The sequence below is a fragment of the Bactrocera neohumeralis genome, chromosome 5, assembly GCF_024586455.1.
Source record: "Bactrocera neohumeralis isolate Rockhampton chromosome 5, APGP_CSIRO_Bneo_wtdbg2-racon-allhic-juicebox.fasta_v2, whole genome shotgun sequence".
Classification (NCBI taxonomy): Eukaryota; Metazoa; Arthropoda; class Insecta; order Diptera; family Tephritidae; genus Bactrocera; species Bactrocera neohumeralis.
The window spans coordinates 25,347,203-25,371,129 of NC_065922.1; the positions used below are offsets into that span (position 1 = coordinate 25,347,203).

Consider the following 23,927-nt stretch of genomic DNA (forward strand, 5'->3'; position numbering starts at 1 on the left):
TATGTATGTTTAGTATAATGGCTAGCAATGTACAAACAACAACAAAAATGTTAAACTTATATATTTGTATGTATGTAAATGTCTATCTTTTGATATGTCTGCTGTGTGGCTAACAAGAATAACAGCAATAATATACAAATAATAACAACAATTATAATGCCGCCTCTGCAGCTGTCTCTGCAACGCATTGTTGATAAGCGGAAGGAAGTTAATTTTGCATATAAATAGTGAAAACCATACAAATCGCTTGATAACAAACTGTGGGCTTTGTGTTCTACTAATTGCTGCTGACATTTCGATGTTTCAGCATGCATTTAGTATGTGATTGCGTTTGTTTGTTTGGTTTTTGTGGAAATTCTTCAATTGAATGGCACAAAACAAATTGGAAGCAAAAGTGAGAACGAAATTTGAGGCATTGTAATATGCTATGGTGTTGGATGATAAAGGATTGTGAGACCTTTGTAATCAGTGCGGCGCACATGAGACGTGTTCTTTGATATATGAGTTTTGAACAGTGTAAATGAAATAAAAGAAGAAAAGCAGCTTAAAATGTAGTTTTATACACATGCATGTTAAATAAAAGCCATTTTGTTGTTTACTAGCTCAGTTCGTACGTGGAAAAATGTAATTTTTTGTAGCTTAGAATAATTCATTGTAAGTCAAGATATATAAAAATATGTATTGGTTAAATTGTATAAGATTTTTAATTAATATTTTTCAAACAATAATTTACACAATTATTTATATGGTTTGTTAAAAAAAAATTATTATCTAAAGGGTTGTTGGTGTTGTAGCGACAGAAACATCTTTCATACCGTTCACACGTTGATTGGGTCAATGTAACCGAAACGTACACGGTACGAATATTCTTTAAATATCATACTTTTTTTCGACGAATTAAATTCGAATTCAAAAAATGGATATTAAATTCGAATTTAAAACATTTGTGAAAAAATTTAAAGGTCTGATCTAAAGGGAATGAGCAAAACTTCCTAGTCGCCGTAATTCCAGTTAGTTTTTATTTAGTCTCCATTAATCGTTTCGTCCAGTTTTGGAAGCTCATAATACAGCACAACCTTCTGATCCCACCAAATACAGAGCATTACATTGGCGAAATGGATATTCAGCTTGGCCATTTATTGAGCTGGTTAGCCGGGTATCACGTAGGATTTTTTGAGTTAGTGGTTGTTGCAATGAATACATTCTTCATTAGCAGTCACAATCTGATGCAAAACCGATTTCTTTTTGTAGCGATCAAGTACATGAAATGGCTGCTTAAGGGGCTATACCAGTGTGACGCATGAAAAATTAGGCGATTTTCGTGAATTTTTTTAAAAGAAAGTACTAGATTGAATGTTTCGACGTTCTATGGACGTAATAAAGTATATTTTTAGCTATATTAAAAAAAAAAAAATTTTACAAAAATATTGAAAAATAACGGAGTAATGTGCTGTCTGCGGAAGTGCCAAAAAAAAAGTGCCTCAACTGCTGGCATGATTCCGATCGATTGAGTAGCTGAAACAAAAAAATTCAAAATGTTTATTAAACTTAAATATATTTTCTATACAATGGACTACGATCTTTGAAAAATATCAAAAATTAAGAAAATTGGCGCCATTTTGAAAAAAAAAATCGTTTTTTTTACGAAAAAAATTGTCGTTTTTTTAATGCCAAATTGACAATTTTCAGCCAATCAAAAAGATCGTAGTCTATTGTATAGCAAATGTATTCAACTATATCCAGTTTTAATTTGAAGTCGATCGGTTAATTTCTCGTTGAGTTATAATGTCAGCAAATTTGAAAAATGTCGTTTCGAGAAAAACGCGTTTAAAGTTTCACTTATATATGTATATGTTTGCACCTCTGAGCGGTCGCTATTTAGAACGCTGCCATTCAAAAACTATTTAAAATACGACCTCGCCGATTTCACAGGATATTTTTGAATATATAAGCTATCGAAAAAAGCAAAAAAAAAAAATTTTTTTTTTTGAAAGTGTCACACTGGTATAGCCCCTTAAGTTATTCTAGGGGCTCTTCTGGTATTTGACAACAATCTTCATAGCGTATTGCTTCCAGTTTCCCATCTTCAAACATTTTTGGCCACCCATGTCAAAATCACCACCATCGTGGAAATCTCGTTTGGGTGGTTTCAGATGCGCCCAACTAAGGCATTTCAGTCAAAAAGTTCCATATATTTTAGTGAATGTAGCTTTCCCTCACAGATTCGGAATATTGAAACAATGGAATAGTAATCACTTTATACCAACTCTTGATTAACCGCACTAATATAGTAAGTAGTTATAACCCCAATATTTCTACTGGGATCGAAATAGGTACCTATAGATTTAAATGGTTACATATTCTTGGAATATAATCTATGATTAGAATATGTAATTAAAACAACGCTATGTCGGAGCTCACTCACATCACTTATAATTATACATATGTACATACATACATACATATGTACTATATACATGCAGTATATGTAAATCTACAAAGTATGTAGGGGTGTGACTATATGAAAACATTGATTACAAATTATAGATATCCAAAAGTGACTAGATAGCAGATAATAAGCGAGTTGTCAACCGATTAGTCTAACTGTTATCAGTCATTAAATAAGCCGTTAGAGACACCGGTACCAATATACATATACGTACAACTATAACTTGGTTGCGTTTACCGCTACCATATTTGCTTAGACGAACAGGGAATTTGTTCGGAGATACGCAAATGTTATAATCACATAGCACAAATGTGACTGCAAGCGCATCTATAGAAATTATATAAACAACACAGCAGAGTTCTTGGATGGCACAGAAATAGCCACATAATTTATACATATGCACATAAGTATGTACATATAAAATAAGATAATTTATTTTCTTAGGGTTATCTTAAAACACATATTTATATAGCACGTATCCCTGCACTCATATGTACATTGATAGTATGTAAATAGGTGTGGAAGTTAAGTAAACAGTCAGAAAGGAAAAGTCTGGCCTTGGCTGGGCACGGTGGTGGCGCCATTTATGTATGTAAATACATAAGTATGTAACTGTGGACACGTCTTTTCAAACAATGAATAATAACAAGTGATAATATGCATAACTCACCTGTGCCATTTGTGGCTTACGATTGAAATCGCGTGGATCCATACTGTTCGCATCCAAATAAATGACCAAATTGCAAAGTAAAACACCATCTCGTAGCGTCAAGGCAAGGACGCGTATTTCTGAATCGTGCCAATTGGCTTTGTGATCGGGTGGAATAATTTTGCAACGTGTTAACCATGCAACACACTCGCGCCACAAATCATTATTTCCGACACCACCACTACCAGCACTACCGCCGCCGGTGGCTCCTAAAACACCGCCACTACCGCCACCACTGCCGGTACCAATATTATTACTTGGCAAAGCCATGTTGCTGTTGTATTGTTATGTAGTTGAAATCGACTGTTCTTCTTGTTGTTGTATGCTTCACAATATAACTTCGACACTTCTTTCGGGAGTATGTTAACTGTAATTTTTTTATTATTGTTGGGACTATAGTTATATTCGTTTTTTGTTTACAGTTGTGCGTTTTTGTATATATATTTTATATTTCTTTATACGGTGGAACACTTCAAATTATTTTACTGAACAAAACGACAAACCACAAATATTTTATTTGCTTTTTACGCGCGCCAGCATTGACAGCCATATGAGCACATATGCATTTATTTTAGACACACGCACATTTATGTACACACAATATGCATGTATGGACGCAGAAAAATACACGCGGTGATACACTATGGAATTATTGCACGGTCTTGACTACACTCTTTCAACAAATCATCACGTAAACAATTATGGCTATTTTTCTATAGCAATAACAATATTTGCTCGCTTTCACACATAATACATTTGCACAATTCATTTAATTAATAATAATTTGAATGTAGTATACCACACTCACTAGATGCTCACAATTGTTGCTCTACTCTTGTTTGTTTTTGTGATTTTGGTTAAATATTCTACAATTCCATAAAAGTACTACACACATACATATATACTTTGTTATGATGTTATATGGGCGTGCTTCAATGAAATTTTAAAAAACAACTACTATGACGACGACGGCGGCCAATTCCGACACTGCTGCCTGCAGCTTATTAGCCTTTGATATTTATTTGCACTTGCAATCAAGGACGGTGGCTTTTTGACACAAAGTACGCTACTATGCGTACACAAACAATAATACAAGAAACTTTTCACTTCACAAACTTAAGTTTATTATTGGAATTGAAATCTTCAATTTCCCCGCATTTAAAATAAAACCACTTCACTCGTCCGTTGCAGATAAAATTTTATTTGTCCTCTGATTTGGAAGGCGACAACTACTGCCTTTGAATGCGACGGCGAGTTCCTTGCGTCCTGTCAGCACAATCAGCCAAGCAAAGCAATTTGACAGCAGACGAAAGCATAGTGTTGCCACATTTTAAACGCAATAAATTGTAATAAAAGTTGTGCAAGTTTCCTGAATAATAAAATGATAGTAAATTTGGGAAATTTAAATTTGGTGTTTTTGTAGACGTATTAGCAATTTTTAAATTACTAAAGGCTACTGTGTATTATGCATGGAAAGAGTTCAGTCATAATTTACATATGTACCGAAATGTACTAGACTACGAAAGAGCGGAATATTTTATTTGACAGTACTGTATTTGCATATGACAATAAGGCTAGGTCTGTTCCTTGTCTCGTGATTTGTAAAAATTATTTTAAATTTTTTCTTTATTTTTATTGTTCCGTGTTTTTAGACCGATTCTTTAAAGCAGTGATTAAAAGTTTTCAATTATTTATGACGAACCATTTATTTTTTGATTTTGTGCACGCCGTAGTCTATTTTTGACATTTGCTTAAAATAAAAACATCTCCTTAAAGAAGATTAAAGATTCCATAATAGTACACATAAAAGTAATAACTTTAAACCGAGGAGTATTTCTTTCAAAATTTTGTTTTTCTTCCTTATTGGTTCCGATATATGTATTTTCACTCGCAGCCACAAGCAACACCTCTTGAACGTACATACTTATACAATATTATCGAAATTAAAGTGCAATATTGCATAATACTTAAAAATAAAACTTAAATCGGGTTAACTATTATTGCGAATACTAATTCTTTGCTGCATATTTTTTACCAATGCACATAAAGCATATTTTGGTAAAAGCTTAAGTTAACGTATTAAGTATATACTGAAATCGTAAATTCATTAGTTCTCTTTCCCATGCAAACGCGAAAGTAGCGATTCAATGTCATCTATTTCGAGAACATCTGTAGGACCAGCAGAGCTCGTCGCTGCTACTTCTGCTGGTGGCGCCGACGCAGAACCACTCGCCACTTCCGTACCAGCGACAGCATTTCTTGTTATTCTGCTGTAAATAAAAGAGATAATACATAATATTGCAAAAAATATATATTTGAACTCACGTCGTCCGCCTTCGTGGTTCTTCTGTACTGCTCGTGGCTGGCGCAGAGATGGGTGTAGACGTTGCTACTGGTTTGGCTTCATTCGAACTGTTCTCCCTTTGATTGCGGTCTTCACTGCTGTTAACAGTCGCATTGGTTGCTTGCCGTGATGTTGTTGTCGTACTATGTACTACACCTACAGTGGTGATGTTATCATTATCACTGCTGCCGCATGTATTTATTCGCACTTTACGTTTCTTCGGAATGTTACGTATTTGTTGTGATGCGGGCGATGCACTGAACAAAACCATTTCGTTGCTGATGCGCCAAATGTGTTTCTCCTCCTCATCGAAGGCAACGACCATTTTGAAGTTTGTAAAATCTCGTCGTGGCAAGGGATTTGCTGGCGCACCATCGGGACCGTCATAGGTAACTGATATAAAGCGTACCGGATCCTCATCCGTAACAGACGTTAGTTCGCAATGCTCTAATGGATCTTCTTCGGAGGTTTCGGCAGTGTCAGCAGTTTCAGTCTCCATATTTGTGGTTGATGTCGGCAAGACTTCCGGTTTTGGCGCGATCTCTGCAGCTTCATTCTCTTTCGTCAATTTTTTCTTCTCAATTGCTTGATCTTGTATATTTTCATCAAGTGGGTCAACATTTGATTCGTGTCCTTCACATCTGGTATCTTTTCGTGTCTGTATTTCTTTAGTAGCGTCTTGTGTTTTGGTATTTTCATTTGTTATGCTCGCATCGTCAATAATTTTGCTCCTGGATGTCGCTTCAGTTTTTTGTTTTGTCATGTCTTCTTTATCATCTACAGTTTCTATATTATCTATGGGCTTTCTTTTCTGCGCCGTAACAGTTGTTTCTGTAACCGGGTGTTTTCCGGACTTCGTTTCAGCTGACGTGGGCCTATCTGTTTGTTTAATTTTTTCAGCTTCTTTGTCCTTTTTGGATGCCTTCGTTGGTTTATCCAACTGTTTTGACTCCTTTTCCTTTTTCTCAGTATATTTTTTCTTTTCGGATTTGGTTTTTTCAACTTTTTCGCTACTGTCAGACTTGTCAGATTTCGCATGCTCAACTGGTAATATCTCCTCACCTGCAGACTTTTGCTTCTCACTTGGTTGTTCGTCTCTAACCTTATCCTCGTCTTGCTTTTGCTCTTCCAATATTATTTTTGCTTGTAATACTTCGGTCGGCGCCGTTCTTTTGCTTTTCGTCATTCTAGTACGTACAGGTGACTTTTTGGTAACAGTCGCTAACAACCTTTTAGCCGTGGTTGCCGCCTTGGACTTCGCAGCTTTTAGTGGTTTCTTGGATTTGCCGCTTACTACGGCTTCCTCCGATGTATCTTCTTTGCCATCTTCTTTCTCGTCCGCATTACCATCCTTCAATCTACTCTTTTTGTTGCCAAGCAAACGCGGCGAAACACGTAATGCGCTGGGTCTGTCGGCAGTTAACCCTGTCGGTGTTTTTATTCTTATCCTTGGTACAGGACTAACAACAGCATCTTTTCCACCACTACCTTCCTGCTCCGCCACGCTTTTCGTCATTGCTTTATGCGGTGTTTTCACTTCCTCCAATTGATCGGGTTCGAAAACAGTTTCGGGCGCGTTGGTGCCCTTGAAGCCGAGCGGTTTGCGTACAATTTTCTTGCGTCCCACCCTTGTGGTACGTGAGCGTTTCAAAGCCGGCAGCGCTTCAATTTGTTCGCACTGCCTTTGCTTTGCTTTCACTTTCGAGATGAGCGTCTTTAACGGCAGTCGCTCGGTTTTCTCTGTCAACTCGTACACAGCAGCGGTTGGCGCTTGTGTGAAGAGCGTAGTGGTTGCATTGTCGTCCAGCGAGGCCATTGGTGGCACAGTGATCGGTTTGCGCGCTTTGCCAGCGTCACTATCCGAGCTGAACTGTGGAGCTTGTTTCTTGGCGGAAAGCTGTAGCGCTGTCAGTACTTCCATGGTACGCTTCTCCTGTACTTCCACAGCGAGTTTGACTTGACTTACCTCTAAATTAGTTGGCAGCATAGTCGCTTTCGCCGGTAGAATTTTGGCTTTCTCTCTCATCGCCACAAGCTTGCGGCTCGCAATCAGCGCAGCGCTCTTGCTAACTGATGGTGTTGTTGTAGCTATCGGTTGTTTAACACGCCGCTGATTGGCATCTTGCTTCAGCTTCTCCATCATGCGTTCACGTTTTTGCTGCAAATCGTCCTCCAAGCGATTCTTTTTCTCGGCCGATTTCAATGGTACTGTTACCTTAATAGTAGTCGCTGGCGCTTGCTCGTGGGTCTCGACTGCTGCTTGCGGATCGACTTTGCTCGGCGTTAGCCAACTACGTACCGGGTAACGTACTTCACCATCATTGCTTACCAACTGTGAATTCTCTTCCTCTGTGACAGCTAACTTCTGCCACTCTTCATCTTCTGTACTACTTATTGTTGAGAGATTATCTAGCGATAAAGACAGGTTAGCATTTTTGGTCGGCGTTTCCTTTTCATGCGTTGCTGACTCCTCCTCGTCCGTTGTGCTACTGGAATTCGTTGAAGAACTCGAGCTACTTGTGGAACTGTTCGATGAAGATGAGGACGTAGAAGTAGAAGCTGTGCTGGAGGAATCGGACGACTCACCTTCCGCACAAATTTCAGGCAAATCTGAAACGAGCGTATAATGGGGGTCGATATTTGAGGTCGCTTCGGTGCTCTCTGTGCCTTCAGCGCCAAATGATTTAACGCGTTTCAGTACTATGGGTTCGACTCTCAGTTTCTCAGCTGGTATTTCCACACATATTTTCTCAGCTTCTGCTTCCGCTTGTTCCCTCTCGTCAACCACTGTTTGTCTTGGTTCTTCAAAGAGCGCACTTTTCACCTCCTCTGCATTTAAATGCTGTTCCAGCAGTTTTGCTCGCTCCTCCTCTTCTTGTCGTTGCTTTTGCGCTGAATCTCTTAAAAGTTTTTCAAAATTGCGATCTAAATCTTCCGATTCATCCGGTTTATAGTACGAACCACCGGAGGAATAATCCGTTGGTGCTGTTCCACTACGTGGTGTCACATCCCGACTGGAGCCGAATGGTGTAAAGCGCAAACCGGGCGTTATTGCACTCAATTGTGGGGTATCTAATTCGCTTTTTGTCAGCGAACCAAATAGATATGAGGTCGAAAGTTGCATATCGCCATCAACAGTGCGTAGCTTGGCGGCAGGCGTGTCTAGGGAGGGTACCGGTTTTCCCGGTGTAGGCGGGATTGCATCCATTAACGTTGGCGCTTTAAAGGGTGTATCCAGCAGACAAGCAATATTTGCTGTACGACGATCGCGCTCCTGCTCTTTGTGCTCTTCCGATACATGCACGCTTGTGTTGTCTGCAGTTTGCGTTGCAGGCTCTGCGTATGCTGTACCATCGACTGCATCATCATTTGTTCCAGCTTTGTCGGTGCTGGCGCTCTCCACGCTTTCGCTTTTCGTTTTTGTTAGCGTTTCGCGTTTGTCCTTTTGCGGTGTTGGAATTTTTATATTGAATTCTTTGCTGTTGCGATCTTTGCTCACGCGTCGGCTCTCGATTGTACACTTGCCGCGTTTCGACTTTTCCACGATTCTTATATCGGGTTTCACAACTTCCTTAGGCTCATCCTCAACGATTGACGCGTCCGCTTCACTCTCCGCGAGCAGTGCTTTTGTGTGCGCCTCCTGCCGCGCCTTTTTGCGCATGCGCTTAGAGATTGTCTGTCTTTTTCGCCGCAAACTACGCCGTTTCACCGACGTATTTTTATCTCTGCGCACCGATTTCGGCAATACGGCGTGTTGCTCGGCATTAATCTGACGCAAACGCGAGTCGAGATCACGATTGGAAGCATTACGCAAGCGCAACCATTCCTCCATCATTTTGTCATCTTTTACATTTTCTACTCGTTGCTCTCCGGCCGGTGGCTCGCTTAGAGACGCGCTTTTTTCCGATTCTTCATTTTGTTCCACTTCGGTTGTAGGCGCTGGCTTGGTTTCAGATTCATCCGAAGATTTCGAAAGTTGACGTTTGCATGCGCGTACCGCGGTTTTGCGGACCTGTTTGCGTTTCGGTGTATCTGCATTCAGGCCACTTACAGCAGATTTTATTTTATTGTCTATTTTGTCCGTTTTCTCCACTACACCGGTCTCTCGTAGTGATAACTCGGTTTTTATGACAGTCTGATTGCTACTTTCTTCGGTGACGAATAAAGGCGGGACGCTACAGCTATTGCTGCTTTCATTTGCGCTAGCGTCGATGGGCCCGCCTAGAGCTGGCAGAATTTCCACATTTTTTATGATGGGTCGCTCCGGTATATCAGCCGAATTGGCCAACTCTTCGCACTCCTCTGCGATAGGATTAGGACGCAAGCTTGATTTCTGCGCAGCTTGACTTCCAGCCGTTGTCTTCGGTGAGAATGATAACGTGCGCACATGTGAGGTGCGTTTGCGTGGTGTCGACAAGCTTTTAAAAGCTTTCATATTCACTATACCACTTCCACTGGGTGTCTCACTATCTGCTGTTGTACGAGATTGCAGCGAGGTGGGAACCGTAGCATCTTGTGGTTTTTTACATGCGGTGCACGGCACTATTTTGCCTTCGATTTCGTTTTCTTCGGCCGCATTTACTTTCTGCGCACTGGACACGATAACTGTGTTTTGTGGCTGTTGGCCTGCAGGCGCTAAAATAGATTTGGTAAAAGAATTTCATTATAAGAAAGCTCTAAAGTACCAGTATTACCCGGTTGAATTTGTTGTATTATACCTTCACCGTTGAGAAGAAATGGAAAATTTGCCAATATACCCTCGTCGGCAAGAAGTACAAATTGACCGGTTGCGTTATCGATGAAAACCTGCTGAAATGTGGATTGAAAAGTGAGATTTTTTTAATATTTTTTGTTTCGAAAATACATACCTGCTCATCCCCAGTCGCATCGCCGACATTCGTCAAATGATTGATTAAATTGTCAGCGGTGATATTTCCAATGATCTGTTCACCACCCGGTGCCTCCTTTTGTGCACTATCATTCGAATTTAATACGATCAACTTTGATATCGAAAAGTTCGGATCGATCAAGGAACCAAAGGAATTATTTGCTGTGAGCGTAGACAAAATTTGCGCATCGCCAGCACCGCTATTCAGTGAAGTATTCGATGCCGATATAGCCGTACGTATGATTAGGGGTGTCCGCGGAGCTGTACTGGAATCTGTTGGTTGTTGTGATATTGTCGATAAAGTTGGTAGTGTTAATTGTGCTTGCTGATGTTGTTGTACAAATGTAAATTGTTGCTGCTGTTGCTGTTGTTGGTGGTCGAACCCCGCCGGCATACTAATTAGTTGCTGTTGTGGCGCGGCTTCTGCAGCATTGATATTACATTGTACACCGGCTGAGGCGTTTGCCGGCTGTATGGATGCTATAATAAATATATATCAATAAGATACTGAAATTTATAAAGTCACTAGACACATACCACCAACAACATTTTCGACAATTGCATCGAAAGCCGGGTCCTGCTCAGTAGCTTTCAAAATGTCCTTGACCATCTGATCCAACATTTCATTAGAAGTGATAATTTGCTGCTCCTCGGAGAGATTATTCTCATTAACTGACATTTTGGAAGTGGACGCTGTGGGATTACTAACTTCTGCCCGTGTTTCACCGCATTTCGAGTTATTGAGCGCTTGATTAATATTATCTACTAATTTCATTTGAAATTGTGGATTGTCCAATATTGCTTGCGATAGTTCCTGTAAACATAAAAAACATATGTTTAAAATATTTTATATCACGAGGCACAAAATTAATTCATATTACCGGCACAGATGGTGTTGAAAATTTTCCATTAGCCGATTTACTGTGCGGCGTTGATTCTTTTGTCGGTTTTTCCAGTAGTGACAAGTCCGTTTCATTATGATGCAGCCCATTTTCTTCTTCATTTTCCGGTTCATTACTATCTTCGTCGAGAGTGTCCTCTTCATTTTCATCATCTGTCTGCTCTGTTTGATCGCCGCTTGTTGAAGGTGTTTGTGCAGTTTGGCGTTGACGTTGTAAATTTTGTTGTTTCGTGCTTATGAAGCAAAACGGTTCTAAAATGCGTCGCCGTTTTATGTTTTTGCTGCTTAAGAAGAAAGGACTTAGGCGCTCATCAGAAGAGTATGCTACTGCATCACTAGAAAAGAATAAGAAAGTTTTAGTAGTAATTGTTTTACTTTTATCTTGTTTCCTACAAATTTTAGTATTCACCGTTTTCTTTTTTGTTTAGGATGTTTGTTCGCTGTGTTCTCTTTATCTGAATTTATGTTACTGCTGGCATTTGAATTGTTTTTTGTAATATTTTTATTATGCGTGGAATTTTCGGATTGCTGTGTTTTCGAATTTGTCGCCAAACTACGCTCCAACAATAACTTGACTTTCTCGGGAAGCTTGAGTTCGAAAAGTTCAAAACGTTGACTACTCGTCAATGAAGACACGAAACGATCGACTATAGATATAATTTCCAATAAGATATTTCATTAGTTGTGTTATATTTTTATGTACATATATTTATGTGTTATCTGTTACTGTACTTACCAATATGTTTGATATTTACATATTCACATATAATATCCTCCAAATCCGGACAAAAACTGTGTGGCGTAAAACCGCTCCGATATACTGTAAATTCATGCTTGAGATGTGGTGATGTCTTACAAAATAGTCGCGATGTACTTTCCAACTTTTGTCTTTTTAAATAGCCTAGCAAATAGGAGGGAAATATTTGTTTCTATTCACAAAATTCGCTTCGCAGAAGCGGCACCAGCTGCACAATAGTAAGCACTTACCTAGCACAAGACGCGCAATGTCCGAATGCAAAACAACGGCATCCATTTTTGTGTTATTTTTCTTTTTTTCTACACTTTTACACACACCACATTTTATTGACTACAAAAACTAAGCTAAGCTCTATTAAAAAAACACTTTATGTTTGCTTTGATACAAAATTTCTAAATGTTTTCACAAATCTGCCAAAAGAATAAGCGAAATGCTTTTAGCGGCATAAAGGAACTTCGCTTACCTTCGCGTTGCCAGATGTGGTTATAAAATTTTATAGCGCTTATTTAGGACGAGTGTAAACAGCTTAGCATCTTATCACCCTGTGAACTACATATCAGTTAAGTCACAGGTAATTACCCAACAGCGCTACCCAAGTTTTCGGTTAAGTTATCTGTGATGCAGGTTGGGTGTGGGTTAGTTTCCGCGGTAGTTTTTTGGACATATTGGAGTTTTGGTAGCTGTGATTTGTTGGGTAACAATAATTGTCTTGTCTTTTTTGTATTCTATTTCAGTATTTGAATAATTATACACCTTTATTTGCCTTTTAATAAAGTTTTCAATGTAAAAACAATGGAGTCAGTAATTTATTTGTAAAATAGTGATACTACTGTTTATATTGAAATATGACGAAGTGGTAACGCCAAGAAGTTGTTTATCTTTTCTCAAACAATTGGAAGTTTTTCTATTGCAACTCTGCTGATTTTGCGGCATGTTTCAATTTCAATTTTGGTTATTCCTATTTGGCCGCGACTGTAATATAACTTCCTAGTTGACCTTCACTTAAGATTTCTTCAAAAAACATATACAAAACAACTGCGATTGTAATTGTTTTATTACTTAAAGTGGTTTTCTTCGTTTTGTATTCATACCTGTCAAATTTTAGTTATTTTCCACCTCCAAATGAAATATTTATAGTAAAGAATGGCTTTCAGTTTATCTCCATTTCCATTTCTCGATGTTGCGTTTGATAGACTGTACCTCTACACTCCACATACATTCGCGATAATTACCAAAGTACGAAACCGCAATAAGATCTTCAAATTGCTATCCCGCCGGCTATAAACTAATCAGGCCCAATATTGTCGCCTGGATGCATCAGGGCGCATCTGAGGAGGTTACGGACATGTCAAAGCACTAATCTCCGGACTATAACAGTTATTTTTTTGCATAAATTATCCTTGCCGTCATTTGGTTAGAGTAAAACCACATCAAGAGAACGTTCCTACAAAACCTCGCCGAGCTACAACAAGCGACAGAATTGAGCCGTGCATTGAACGCCTTACACAATTAAGCTATTAAGGATTTCAAGACTCCTTCCCAGTGAATGACGTTTTTGGAAACTTCATTCATTCACCTAACACCCTTTAATTGATACCCACAACAATATCGGTTATGGATTCGATTAAGCAAAACAGTGTTGGACCTGAGGACTACATAAGCAAGAATTGAAGACTACAGGGTTTGTCGGGAAAGCAATGGGACTGAGTCGACTTAAAAAAATTTATTGAACCAATTCTACAATTCTTTAAAAACTTTCAAAATAGGCTCCTTCTTCGTCCATGCAGCGCTGCATTCTCCGCAATAACCTTGTGAGCCGAGATACATGCTGCTTGGATCACCTCTATCCTCTCAAAATGCTTGCCTTTCATCGGCCTTTTCAGGCAAGGAAACAAAAAAAGTCCCGGGGCCACATCTGAGCTGTAGGGACCTTGGTTAAGTAGCTGTTTACCAGAAAGGCGGTGTGAGCTGTGGCGTTGTCGTGGTGCAACTTCCAATCGGCTGCGATGTCTTTTCGGACCCGATTGACCCTTCATTTGAGTCTCTTGAGGACTTCCACGTAAAACTTGGCGTTGACGGTTTATGCAGGAGGAACAAATTCATGGTGGACGTCAACACAAGTCACATTGTCGGTGTTTGTCGAAGTTGTAGCTGTCACAGCACGATCTTCATCAACGACCTCTTCCCGGCCCTCCAAAAAGGCCTGGTGCCTCCGAAACACACAACTTCTTGCTAAAGTAACATCTGGGTAAGCCTGCTTAATCATATCAAACGTCTCTGTCGCAGATTAACCGAGTTTCAAACATAATTTAATCGCGTACCTCTGCTCCAACGAACGCTGCATTTTCGGTTTGCACCACTCACAGAAACACATCGCACGTAAATGTTTGTCCTGACTCTCCAGGGGCTCGGAGACAACTGACCAGGCGCTCGTTCGTTAGCTAGGAACGCCCTCTGCCGAATCGGTGCGCGCACGCTCCGATGTACATTCGCGGCTAAGAAAATCTGTCCTATTACTTTGCGAACAAACTCTGTATCTCATTCTGGATACTCTTTATTGCAGCCAGGAAAGGGATGATGTATGGAAGTCATGTTGCCTAAAGTACTCTCAGAGATCTTCAAAATGGGTCACGGATAATATTAGGAGGAGTTAAGAGGTACATAGTAATATATGGCCATCTCGAAAAGGTATCATAAATCTATTGGTCCATGGATCAGGAATTTAGTTATGAATAAAAGAAAACTCGTTTTTTTATAAAGAAAATATGCATTGTTTAGTACCCAACCGATAAATGAAATTTTGAAAAAAAAATTTAATAATAGTAAACAAATTTTTACATGAACTATTTTGGCATAGGTACAGGATATATTGATATATACTTGATTCACATACACATAAGCATATGCTTCGTGGATTATTCGCAGTAAAAAATCGGTTTGAGCAAACATGTCAAAGGGTAAGGCAATAAAGCCGTTATCGAGACTTTATCTACCTCAACCTTTGACATGATCTCAAAACATGTCGATTATCTACCGTGCCGGCGCCACACGCGTACGTAAAATCGGCCAAAATCTGCTCTATAATTTCATAGCAAAACTTGAGAATCATGTCCATATAAAATACACACACAGGTGCAACAGTACAACGGAAAAATATATATGTATGCAGTCAAAACATTCAAAAAAATATCGAAGAAGATAAACTGCAGGTAGCAGAGGTGTTATATCTTGGTCTCGTTATCCAGGAAGTCCTGCACAAACTTCGAAACACCAATGCTAAAGTCTTCCTCGATTACGCCGATGATGTCGTTAGAGAGCCTGGCGGCAAGTCTATTTGCAGCAGCAAGTATGAAAAAAATTTAGATATCCTGAAATTTTTCGAAAGAATATTTTTAACTTCTACTTACTTTGAAAACACACGCCATGGCTGGTTGAAGTTGGGATTTGCATAGAAACGATTTTTGCTACATAGTCGTACAAATTGATCACGTTCGGCTATTAGCTCTTCAATGTGTAGATCCTTCTTTCGCGGTATGTCTTTGAAGTTGCTATTCCACAGCGTACAAGGCGAAGTCGGTAGTTCTAGGTTTTTACAACTCTTTTCGTCTTCTTTTCGGTTGGTTGCTGGTAATTCATAATCGTTATCATCGGTGTTTCCTTCATCTGCAGAGTTTTCCTGTTCCCAGTCATTGAGTCCTTCCTTGTTAGCGTCTTTACTCATTCCCTTTTGTGCTTTTTGGCGTTCGGCACGTCTTTGCTCCTTTTGATATTCTTTCTTCAGACGCTGTTGCGCTTTCTTCAGCTTCAATTTCTCGTAAGGCGACTCACCGGTATAGAGTGTAATGGGGCTGAAAGCGCACAGATAAATTGGGTAAGGAAAGATATGATATAAAAATAAAATATACCAAACATAATATACAATGTGGCCTTAAATTAGCGGATGAGGCGGTATAAGTTGAACAAGTCTGTTGTTCACTGACTAGAAAAGAGGAGACCAACATGCTGATTTAAATCGGAGGTAATCTTTGTAGTGAAGCGGTTCCAACAAAAAGAGCTGCGGATACAGTCTATAACTGTCTGGATTACATCAACCAAAATTATTTCTGATAAAACTTGAAAAGGTTCTCAACCTTCTTTCCGGTCACTGGAGACTCAGATGTTACAAGCACAACATAAAAATTTTGTCGAGGGAAAACTATCAGTTCTGCGACCTTACGAAGCAACACCTGACTACTTCAAGAATGCGAAGTCATTGCAAGAAAAGGAAAATAATAAGCGAAGGAGATGAATGTACCTTGTCTGGTTCAGCCTCCACCAAAAAAGTACGAAAATAAGTTAAATTTGTGGCCAAAGAGAAAATCTTTGTTTCCGAGTAATAACGTTTACCGATGGATAAATTTTAGAACAAATCTCTTAAGAAATAAATTTAACTACCTAATTATGTCTATTCTGCAAATACTGGGCTTGAATGACCGCGAGAATGAAGTAGAGAAGAAATTTGTACCCACTCTTCGAGAATTTACCCCTCTACGGTGAAGCTTTCTGTTAACTCACCGATTCCGCCGGAACTAAATTTATTGTATATTTGAGTCGAAAAGCCGGAGTTCATCTTGCAGTCCAATAGCCGTACATGCAGTAAGGATAAAAATCTTGTCCGACGCAAATTGTCACAATTGAATGGAGAAAGAGAAGGTGGAAATTACTTTCTCCTACAAAGAAGAGAGAGAACTCCGACAAAAGCACGCTTGTCTTTTAGTGGTAACAACTTACTACCATCAGTTCAAAGAACTGGATGAAGTATCAAAATAGATATCAAGTCGCTTTAAACTTAGCCATAAGCGCTCGTTCTGTATGACGAATCCTTCAGCACGTATTGAAAAAAAGCTACATCAAAGGTCCAGTACAGGTTTGTCCGTAAAATAATAGGACTGATTTTCTTCCGCCGCGACTGACTGACTGGATTCGGCAGATTCCTAGCTAACGAACGAGCGCCTGGTCAGTTGTCTCCGAGCCCCTGGAGAGTCAGGACAAACATATATGTGTGATGTGTTTCTGTTAGTGGTGCAAGCTGAAAATGCAGCGTTAGTTAGAGCAGAGGTACGCGATTAAATTCTGTTTGAATCTCGGTAAATCTGCGACAGAGACGTTTGATATGATCAAGCAGGCTTACCCAGATGTTGCTTTAGCAAGAATTTGTGTGTTTCGATGGGCCGGGAAGAGGTCGCTGATGTAAGTAGACCGTGCTGGGAGACCTGCAACTTCGACAAACACCGACAATATGACCCATGTGCGCAAAGTTTTAAGCTCAGACCGTCGACTAAGTATTTGTTTAATTGCCCAGATGTTAAATTTATCAAAATCTGTGTTTCATGGCATTGTGACGGAGCACTTGAACATGCGCAAGGTCCCAAAAGTGCTCACTGACGACCAGAAATTGCGGTGAGTGGAAGTGCGCCAAGAAAATTTGAACGTGTGTAAAAGTGATCCCCAAGATTTGAATAAGGTAATCACAGGTGACAAGTCATGGATCTTTGGATATGATCCCGAGCCAAAGAGACAATCTTCTGGGTTAGAGAGGGGTTCCAGACAGCATGCACCTCGGCGCTCTAGTTTATTCCGGGGAATACCTTCCGTGACGCCTTCAATGCTTGGAAATCTCGTTGGCAGCGCTACATCGACGCAGAGGAGCCTATTTTGAAAGTTTTTAAAGAAATATAACGATTGGTTCAATAAATTCTTTTACATCGACTCATCTTCTACTCTTTTTTTGCAAGACTGAAATTGTAGTAGTCGAAACTGATATTACCCGCCTGAACAAATTTGTAAAAGACTTTGCTTTGTCGATTTTGACAGTCTTTCCGATTAACACTTAGGGAGTATTAAGATACCACAATATTCCGCCGTTCTCAGTTCTCCAAGTGAAATTTCTGTTGGCTTTTGCCATAGGAACGACTGCTTACCCTAATCTAAGCTAAATCTGCTTATTGTCTTAACCAAACTGACTCTAGTCGACACGTCTCTAGTAGTCTCTCCATAAGCCTCATACAAACTCTGCTCATCTGAACTCCTGACGTCACACAAAAAATGTCAACCCATGCATGATATATTAATCACTTTCCTAACCACATTAATGGGCTCTACAAGACAATACAAGAGAGAGTGCGCGAAATACCAAGGTCGTAATGCAAATACCCTTTACTTATCCCAAAAAACACGCACATGGTACTCCAAATGGAAAGCTTGAAGTTTGTCTGCAGGCGGTGGGGTGAGGCGCTGGCGCATGCAACAAAAAACTTGCAACGATATTAAATGTTATAAATATTGATCAAACAGCACTATTTTCGACTGGAAATTTTCGCAAAAATAAAAATGTATGTCTATGTAGGTAAGTATGTACAAGTATGTATGTATGTATGCAAAAACTTATTTGTGCCACAATGCCGGCAATTCTATTTTTCGGCAATGACTGGTTGCCACGTGTTTGCGCCTAAGTCAATATACCCATTAATCTTGCTAAGCCTTACTGTTTGAATTCGATTTTCCTCTTTTCATTAAATGAACAATTTTTTAATTAACTGTCGGTTTTTTTACATACATACATACATACGTGCTATCTACTATAAAAATTGCAGAAAAAATTAAATAAATGCTTGTGGTGAATTTTGCTGATATGTTTTTAATTAACCACATTAAACATTTAAATTGGTATGTAATACGAGTAAGTATGTATATGTGTAGCTTATTTATATGAGAGCAGCTCACCGCCATTCAATTCGTATAGAAATGAGTAAGTCATACTATGGAACTAGAGAGGGGAGTACAATTTTGTTTGAACCGTAACTGAGGATAGATGGAAAGGCCCTTAACTTCAAACGGTTTCAGTTTCTACGAGGAAGAAGACTGAACTTGGTTGGTGGGAGGAAGGAAGATTCAGAAAAAGAATTACTCTCCGTACAGAGGAAGTTGTTATGAGAAATATATGTATTTCACCAGCCATTGGACCTATCACTGTGTATTTTAAAATATTTGGAAAATATACCTTCTGATCAAAGTTGACACGGACTGACTGTGCATGTTCAACGAATCAATAATTTTGTTCCCCTAGATTGGTACGATCTTTTTCTATGTTCATATACTAGTAAAGCTTGATCTCCATATGTCAATTGGGATGTGTTTGGCAGCTGTTGGTTTACGATGCGAAACAATTGTCTGTCGAGTTTGATTAAGGGGTTACATGGGTTTACGGGTTACAAAAAATCAATTTTTCTTATTAAATTCTACAACACCTCTGGAATATTATCCTAAAGTTGATCCGAGTAATAATTTCGAAGATACAGTCTTGAGAGCTTGTGCGCTCTAGGCTAGCTAGTGCGCCGTCTTTAAACGCGTTTTTCTCGAAACTGTGTTTTTGAAGTCGGTTGCCAAGATTTCTCGAGAACTTCTCAACCGACCTTCATAAAATTTTACACAGGTCTTTGAGTTACAATTCTTAACGACTTGGACAAAGAGTTTTTTTTTGATTACAACTATTTGAAAAAAAAAACAGTCGCGAAATTTTCACTGAAATTAAAATTTTTTTTGTAAAAATGTCTGTCAAAAATCCAATTATCACTTTTTTTCCTTCGTTCAAGTTCTAAGTTAAGGTGTTAACTAAAACAGGTATTTTTTCACTTTAGCTGATCCTGTAAGGAGTTATCCCGCCAATGCGGGCGCATCTGATTTTCGAGGGGTCACCGGAAATGGCGTCGCGATGGCCGAGTTGTTGAAAAAAGGCTGCTTTTTACTCAAGGAAACCCATGTAACCCCTTAAAATTAAACAAAGCATTCAGTGAAGGTCCTGAAACCATCGAAAACTTGCTTAATGCGAGTCGTACACCTCTGTTAATAGCGATAACATCGAAAAGGTTAAAGAAATAGAGCTTGAATATCCTTTGGTGGCATCAGAAACAGCAGATCTCAACATCTCTCATGAATCGACTCAACGGATCGGTTAATGTTTTGGGTGTTAAGCGAGTCCATTTTAGACTCGTACCAAAATAACTGAATGCGCAGACATATTCTAGCATGATTTTGGCTAGATTCTTGACCAAACATGAAACGAAAGTCATCGCTTAACCAGATTATTCGACAGATTTGGTTCATTGTCCCTTTTTTCATTGATCCAATAGACTAAATAATATGCGGGGAAGTGTAATGATCAGAAGTGTGGACTACTCACGATCCGGCTTCGTTCACAAGTTCAACTATTGTTAAAGTTCTTCTTATAACTATCAGCTTTTCAAAAATTAAAACAGATCTCTCAAATTAATCCAGATCTCTGATCATACTTCTGTCATAAAAAAGTTCGAATCCGAATGGCTAGGATTCCACCGAGCCACAATAAGACATGTTAGATTCCGGCAGAGTAACTGTTGTGATAGAGGTGTTTTCTCTAGATATTTAGGTATAAATCAGTTGTTCGGCTAGCTTTCGTAAGTATTTACCGACAATATTTATGCCTGATATGTACCAAAACAAATTGTAAAACGACCTTGAAGTATAAGTATATTATCATAAGATTAAGAAGATTATAGCGAAAATTTAAAGAAAGCCTTGTGATCATCCTGGTTGGTCAACGGTGGCCCTATAGTCTAATAACTTTCACCCCTTCGTAAGTTATGACAAAACTTTCAGCAAATTTTGCCATCAAAAGCAATCTTATTTCGGGTCGGTTCGAAACTTGTAGGTCCCTACGCTGGTTTGATAATATTATGGCTCTCAAAAAGTGGGGATATAACTCAGGGAAAAGCATTTAGAAGATATGTAAGAGGTTTTGGTAGAGAGGGTAGGTTTTGGAAAACAAACGCTCCAGTGGAAAACATTATGAAAACTTTGAAAGTTTCAAGAACAGATCCTTTCAAAGGGAAATGGATTCAGTGACTTCCAAAGCCGCTGGGAAAAAATGTAAAATATCGATGGGGTTATCATACTCTACTACTCTTGCAGAAACATCAAAATTATCGTTCGGCTTCGAATTTAATTAGAAAATTTAGATAAAACTTCCTGAACTAATTTTGAAGAATGCAATCGAGTAGACAGTCTGTGGTCAGATAAAATTCGGATCCATTTCGGTTACATAGACGCGACGGTCATAGGAATCAAATGATCTAATCACATCGCTTTGTTCACTTAGAAAAACACTTCATATTATAACAAGTAAAGAAGAGATAAGTTCGGGTATAAACGAACACTTCATACCCTTGCAACTTGCAAGGATTAAAGCCAGGGATGTTATCTTCAGTTGCATAAGGTTTGTACGTTATATGGGGTTTAGGACAGGTTTTAACTCGATTTCCAAGCAAAAATATGCACCGCTATAAGAAAAACATGCTCTCTCATTTTTATTACGACAACTCACGTTTGGCCGATATGTTTGGTATAAAGTCATCCTGAGGAAATCTTTATATTAGGTATATGGGAACTAGGGGAAGTATTGACTCGATTCAACCCATTTTTGGTACACAGATATAGTACTATTAGGAAAGGATTCTCTCTGAATTTCAATTATTTATCTCACACATTGACCGATATTTTCGGTAAAAAATCAACTATAAGCACTGGGTACCTATACTTTGTCTACAAGAGCATAAAAACTGAGATGTTTTACACTACCGAAAAATAATAACACGTAAATTAAATATTGCCACACCAGATTTATCTCTATTCTTCGAACTTTTGCAGCTACCCTTGTAAGTAATACGTCATAGATTTCGCGATTTAAAAAAATACATGCTCTCAGCGCCCACCTCAGCGATCTCGGTTTCTCATATTCCCCACAGAATAAGAATTTCTAATTAAGCTCGATGACCTTTAGGAAAATTTTTTCAATTAATACATACATATATTCTTACCAAACCGCACCTTATGTCATCACTGAACTTGAACCATAAATCAACATTCTATATAGGAAAGCTAAGTAGGTATGTAAGGTATGTTTTATATACACAATTTTGAGTTTATACCTGTATGAAAACATACACACATACATACATACATACGTACATACGATTTTTTGGAGTATATAAATCAACATTTGTCCAATTATGCAGCCCTACTTGAGGATCAGCTGAATCATACAACCAACGAAAGGTGGGTAGATGAGCTTAAACGTGCAACTTATACAATCATACATATGTAAATACATACATATCTATGTATGTGTTCATATGTTCATATGTCCATACAAACAATCATCAGTGAGTAAGCATAGTAAGTAAGAACACAGCTTGAAGTTTCGGTGATAGATCCTCTCCGCTCAGCAATCACCACTACCGCTCATACCAAACATACAAACATATCTATGCAGTTATGTATCTCATCAGCATACGCACCGTCAACGGCACACATCGCGCGTAGCACATCAGTAGTTGGCGCAGCGGGGCCGGACGCAAGCCTGTCCAAACACTGGGCCACGCTAAACGCGAACTGCTTTGACTGACAGCCGTCAACAACAGCAATTGAATAGCTTCAGCGCAGGCGATAAGCGACCGGTAGCAGAGCGTCGATATTCTCTGCGGACTTGATGACATCATTTTCGGTCGAGTGGGGGATAACCGGCAAGCAGCGGGTTGCGATGGTAAGTAAGTAAGGTTAGTGCACACTCGGCTCACTTCACGTTTGCTCTCTTTTCGGAAGAGTTGCTGTTGCTGCTATTTGATGTCATCTGTTTTGTATGTTCTTTATGCATTAAGCTTTTGTTTTCCTCGCATTCATTTGTTTGTATGTATGTAAATGAGTATTTATTTGTAACAAATTGTTTACACAGCCGAGCCGCAGAGTTGTAAATCACTTACGGGATAGTTAGTGTGATTTTTGAGGTTGGAATTGTACTGTAATTTGCATAACTGGACTTATGGAACATATGTATGTATGTATTTTAGCATCTTTTTTATATCTTACTATAGATATTACTTAAATAAATATTTTTTTTTAAATTTTTTTCTAATTTTATTTTTAAATATTTTTAAAATTTTTTTTGTTTATTTTAATCTATTGTTTTTTAATCTGAAATTTTAATTTATTTAAGATCTTATAGATATTCGAATTTTCTTGACTTCAGTATTTATAGAGCAACGAAATAATAATGAATTCAATTTCTAAAATTTTTGATTTAAAATTAAAAACAAATTAAAAATGCTTTGTAAATTCAATTAAATTTTTTATGTTGTAATAAAAAAAAATTATGTAAAATTATTAATGTATAAAAATTGTGAAAATTTAAGTAAAACTTGTAATGCATAAATATTTTGGAAAAAAGTATTAATTAATAATTATACATATTTTTTTTTCAAAAGTGTTTACAACTAGTACAAAAATACAAAAAAAAATTTACGAAAAATTTGTGAAAAATTCTTTAATATAGCATTTTTTCTCTGAAAAAATTGAAATACAGTTGAGCTTCCCTAACTCGAATCACCATAATCCACAAAAGAACTTCGAGTTAAAGAAACTTAGACTTTTTGAGATAAAGCCTTGAAAACACACCTCACACAACGGGTTTTTCAATAGGGACGCAACAAAAGTAGACCGATAGGGACAGAAAACGACGCCATATTTTTTCACTCTTTTAACATTTCTCTTCAGGAAGATTTGCCATTTCATCGATCCAACAACGAATCGAAATTATTAAAATTTACTACCGAAATTCAGAGTCAGTGGCGGAACTTTATGAGCGCTACGTCCAATTTATGGTCGTCATAATCGTCCTGTCAGATCAACAATTGGTCGTTTAGTTGAAAAATTGGAATCCATAGGCACAGTAAAAAAATGAATTGGGCTGAGCAACAACTTGAAATCGATCCGTATTTTCATCGAAAATTCATCTTCAGCAATGAGGCTCA

At 38.5% G+C, this 23,927-nt stretch overlaps 3 protein-coding genes across 9 annotated transcripts in view; all 3 read right to left on the minus strand.

Annotated features, from left to right (window-relative positions):
* The window catches only part of LOC126758730 (protein vav-like), a 202,783-nt gene extending 198,250 nt beyond the window's left edge, over positions 1-4,533 (minus strand). Inside the window, exon 1 of one of the 2 annotated variants that reach the window (XM_050473096.1) lies at positions 3,120-4,502. In XM_050473096.1, coding sequence (XP_050329053.1) covers positions 3,120-3,428 — 309 coding nt within the window. In that variant the 5' untranslated portion in view covers positions 3,429-4,502. Of the gene's footprint in view, positions 1-3,119 lie in introns of both variants that reach the window. The other variant, XM_050473099.1, reaches the window with a different exon arrangement.
* A 305-nt stretch (positions 4,534-4,838) lies between these two features.
* On the minus strand, positions 4,839-12,503 carry LOC126758108 (serine-rich adhesin for platelets). Of its 6 annotated transcripts, none has more exons than XM_050472151.1 (9): positions 12,279-12,503; positions 12,028-12,192; positions 11,701-11,938; positions 11,272-11,626; positions 10,928-11,204; positions 10,371-10,870; positions 10,197-10,308; positions 5,484-10,137; positions 4,839-5,425 (listed from the first exon to the last, which is right to left on the minus strand). In XM_050472151.1, exons 1-9 carry the CDS (start codon positions 12,322-12,324, stop codon positions 5,266-5,268), a joined length of 6,507 nt encoding a protein of 2,168 aa, XP_050328108.1. In that variant the 5' UTR covers positions 12,325-12,503; the 3' UTR covers positions 4,839-5,265. The 6 variants fall into 6 exon arrangements, with proteins under 6 accessions (XP_050328108.1, XP_050328103.1, XP_050328105.1 ...); XM_050472146.1 differs by having other exon boundaries at positions 4,839-5,428; XM_050472148.1 differs by having other exon boundaries at positions 4,839-5,428; positions 5,484-10,128; positions 10,197-10,311.
* A 2,389-nt stretch (positions 12,504-14,892) lies between these two features.
* The window catches only part of LOC126758062 (uncharacterized), a 60,865-nt gene continuing 51,830 nt past the window's right edge, over positions 14,893-23,927 (minus strand). Inside the window, exons 11-12 of the mRNA XM_050472056.1 lie at positions 15,456-15,896; positions 14,893-15,378 (exon numbers count right to left, since the gene is read on the minus strand). Coding sequence (XP_050328013.1) covers positions 15,270-15,378; positions 15,456-15,896 — 550 coding nt within the window. The 3' untranslated portion in view covers positions 14,893-15,269. The remainder of the gene's footprint in view (positions 15,379-15,455; positions 15,897-23,927) is intronic.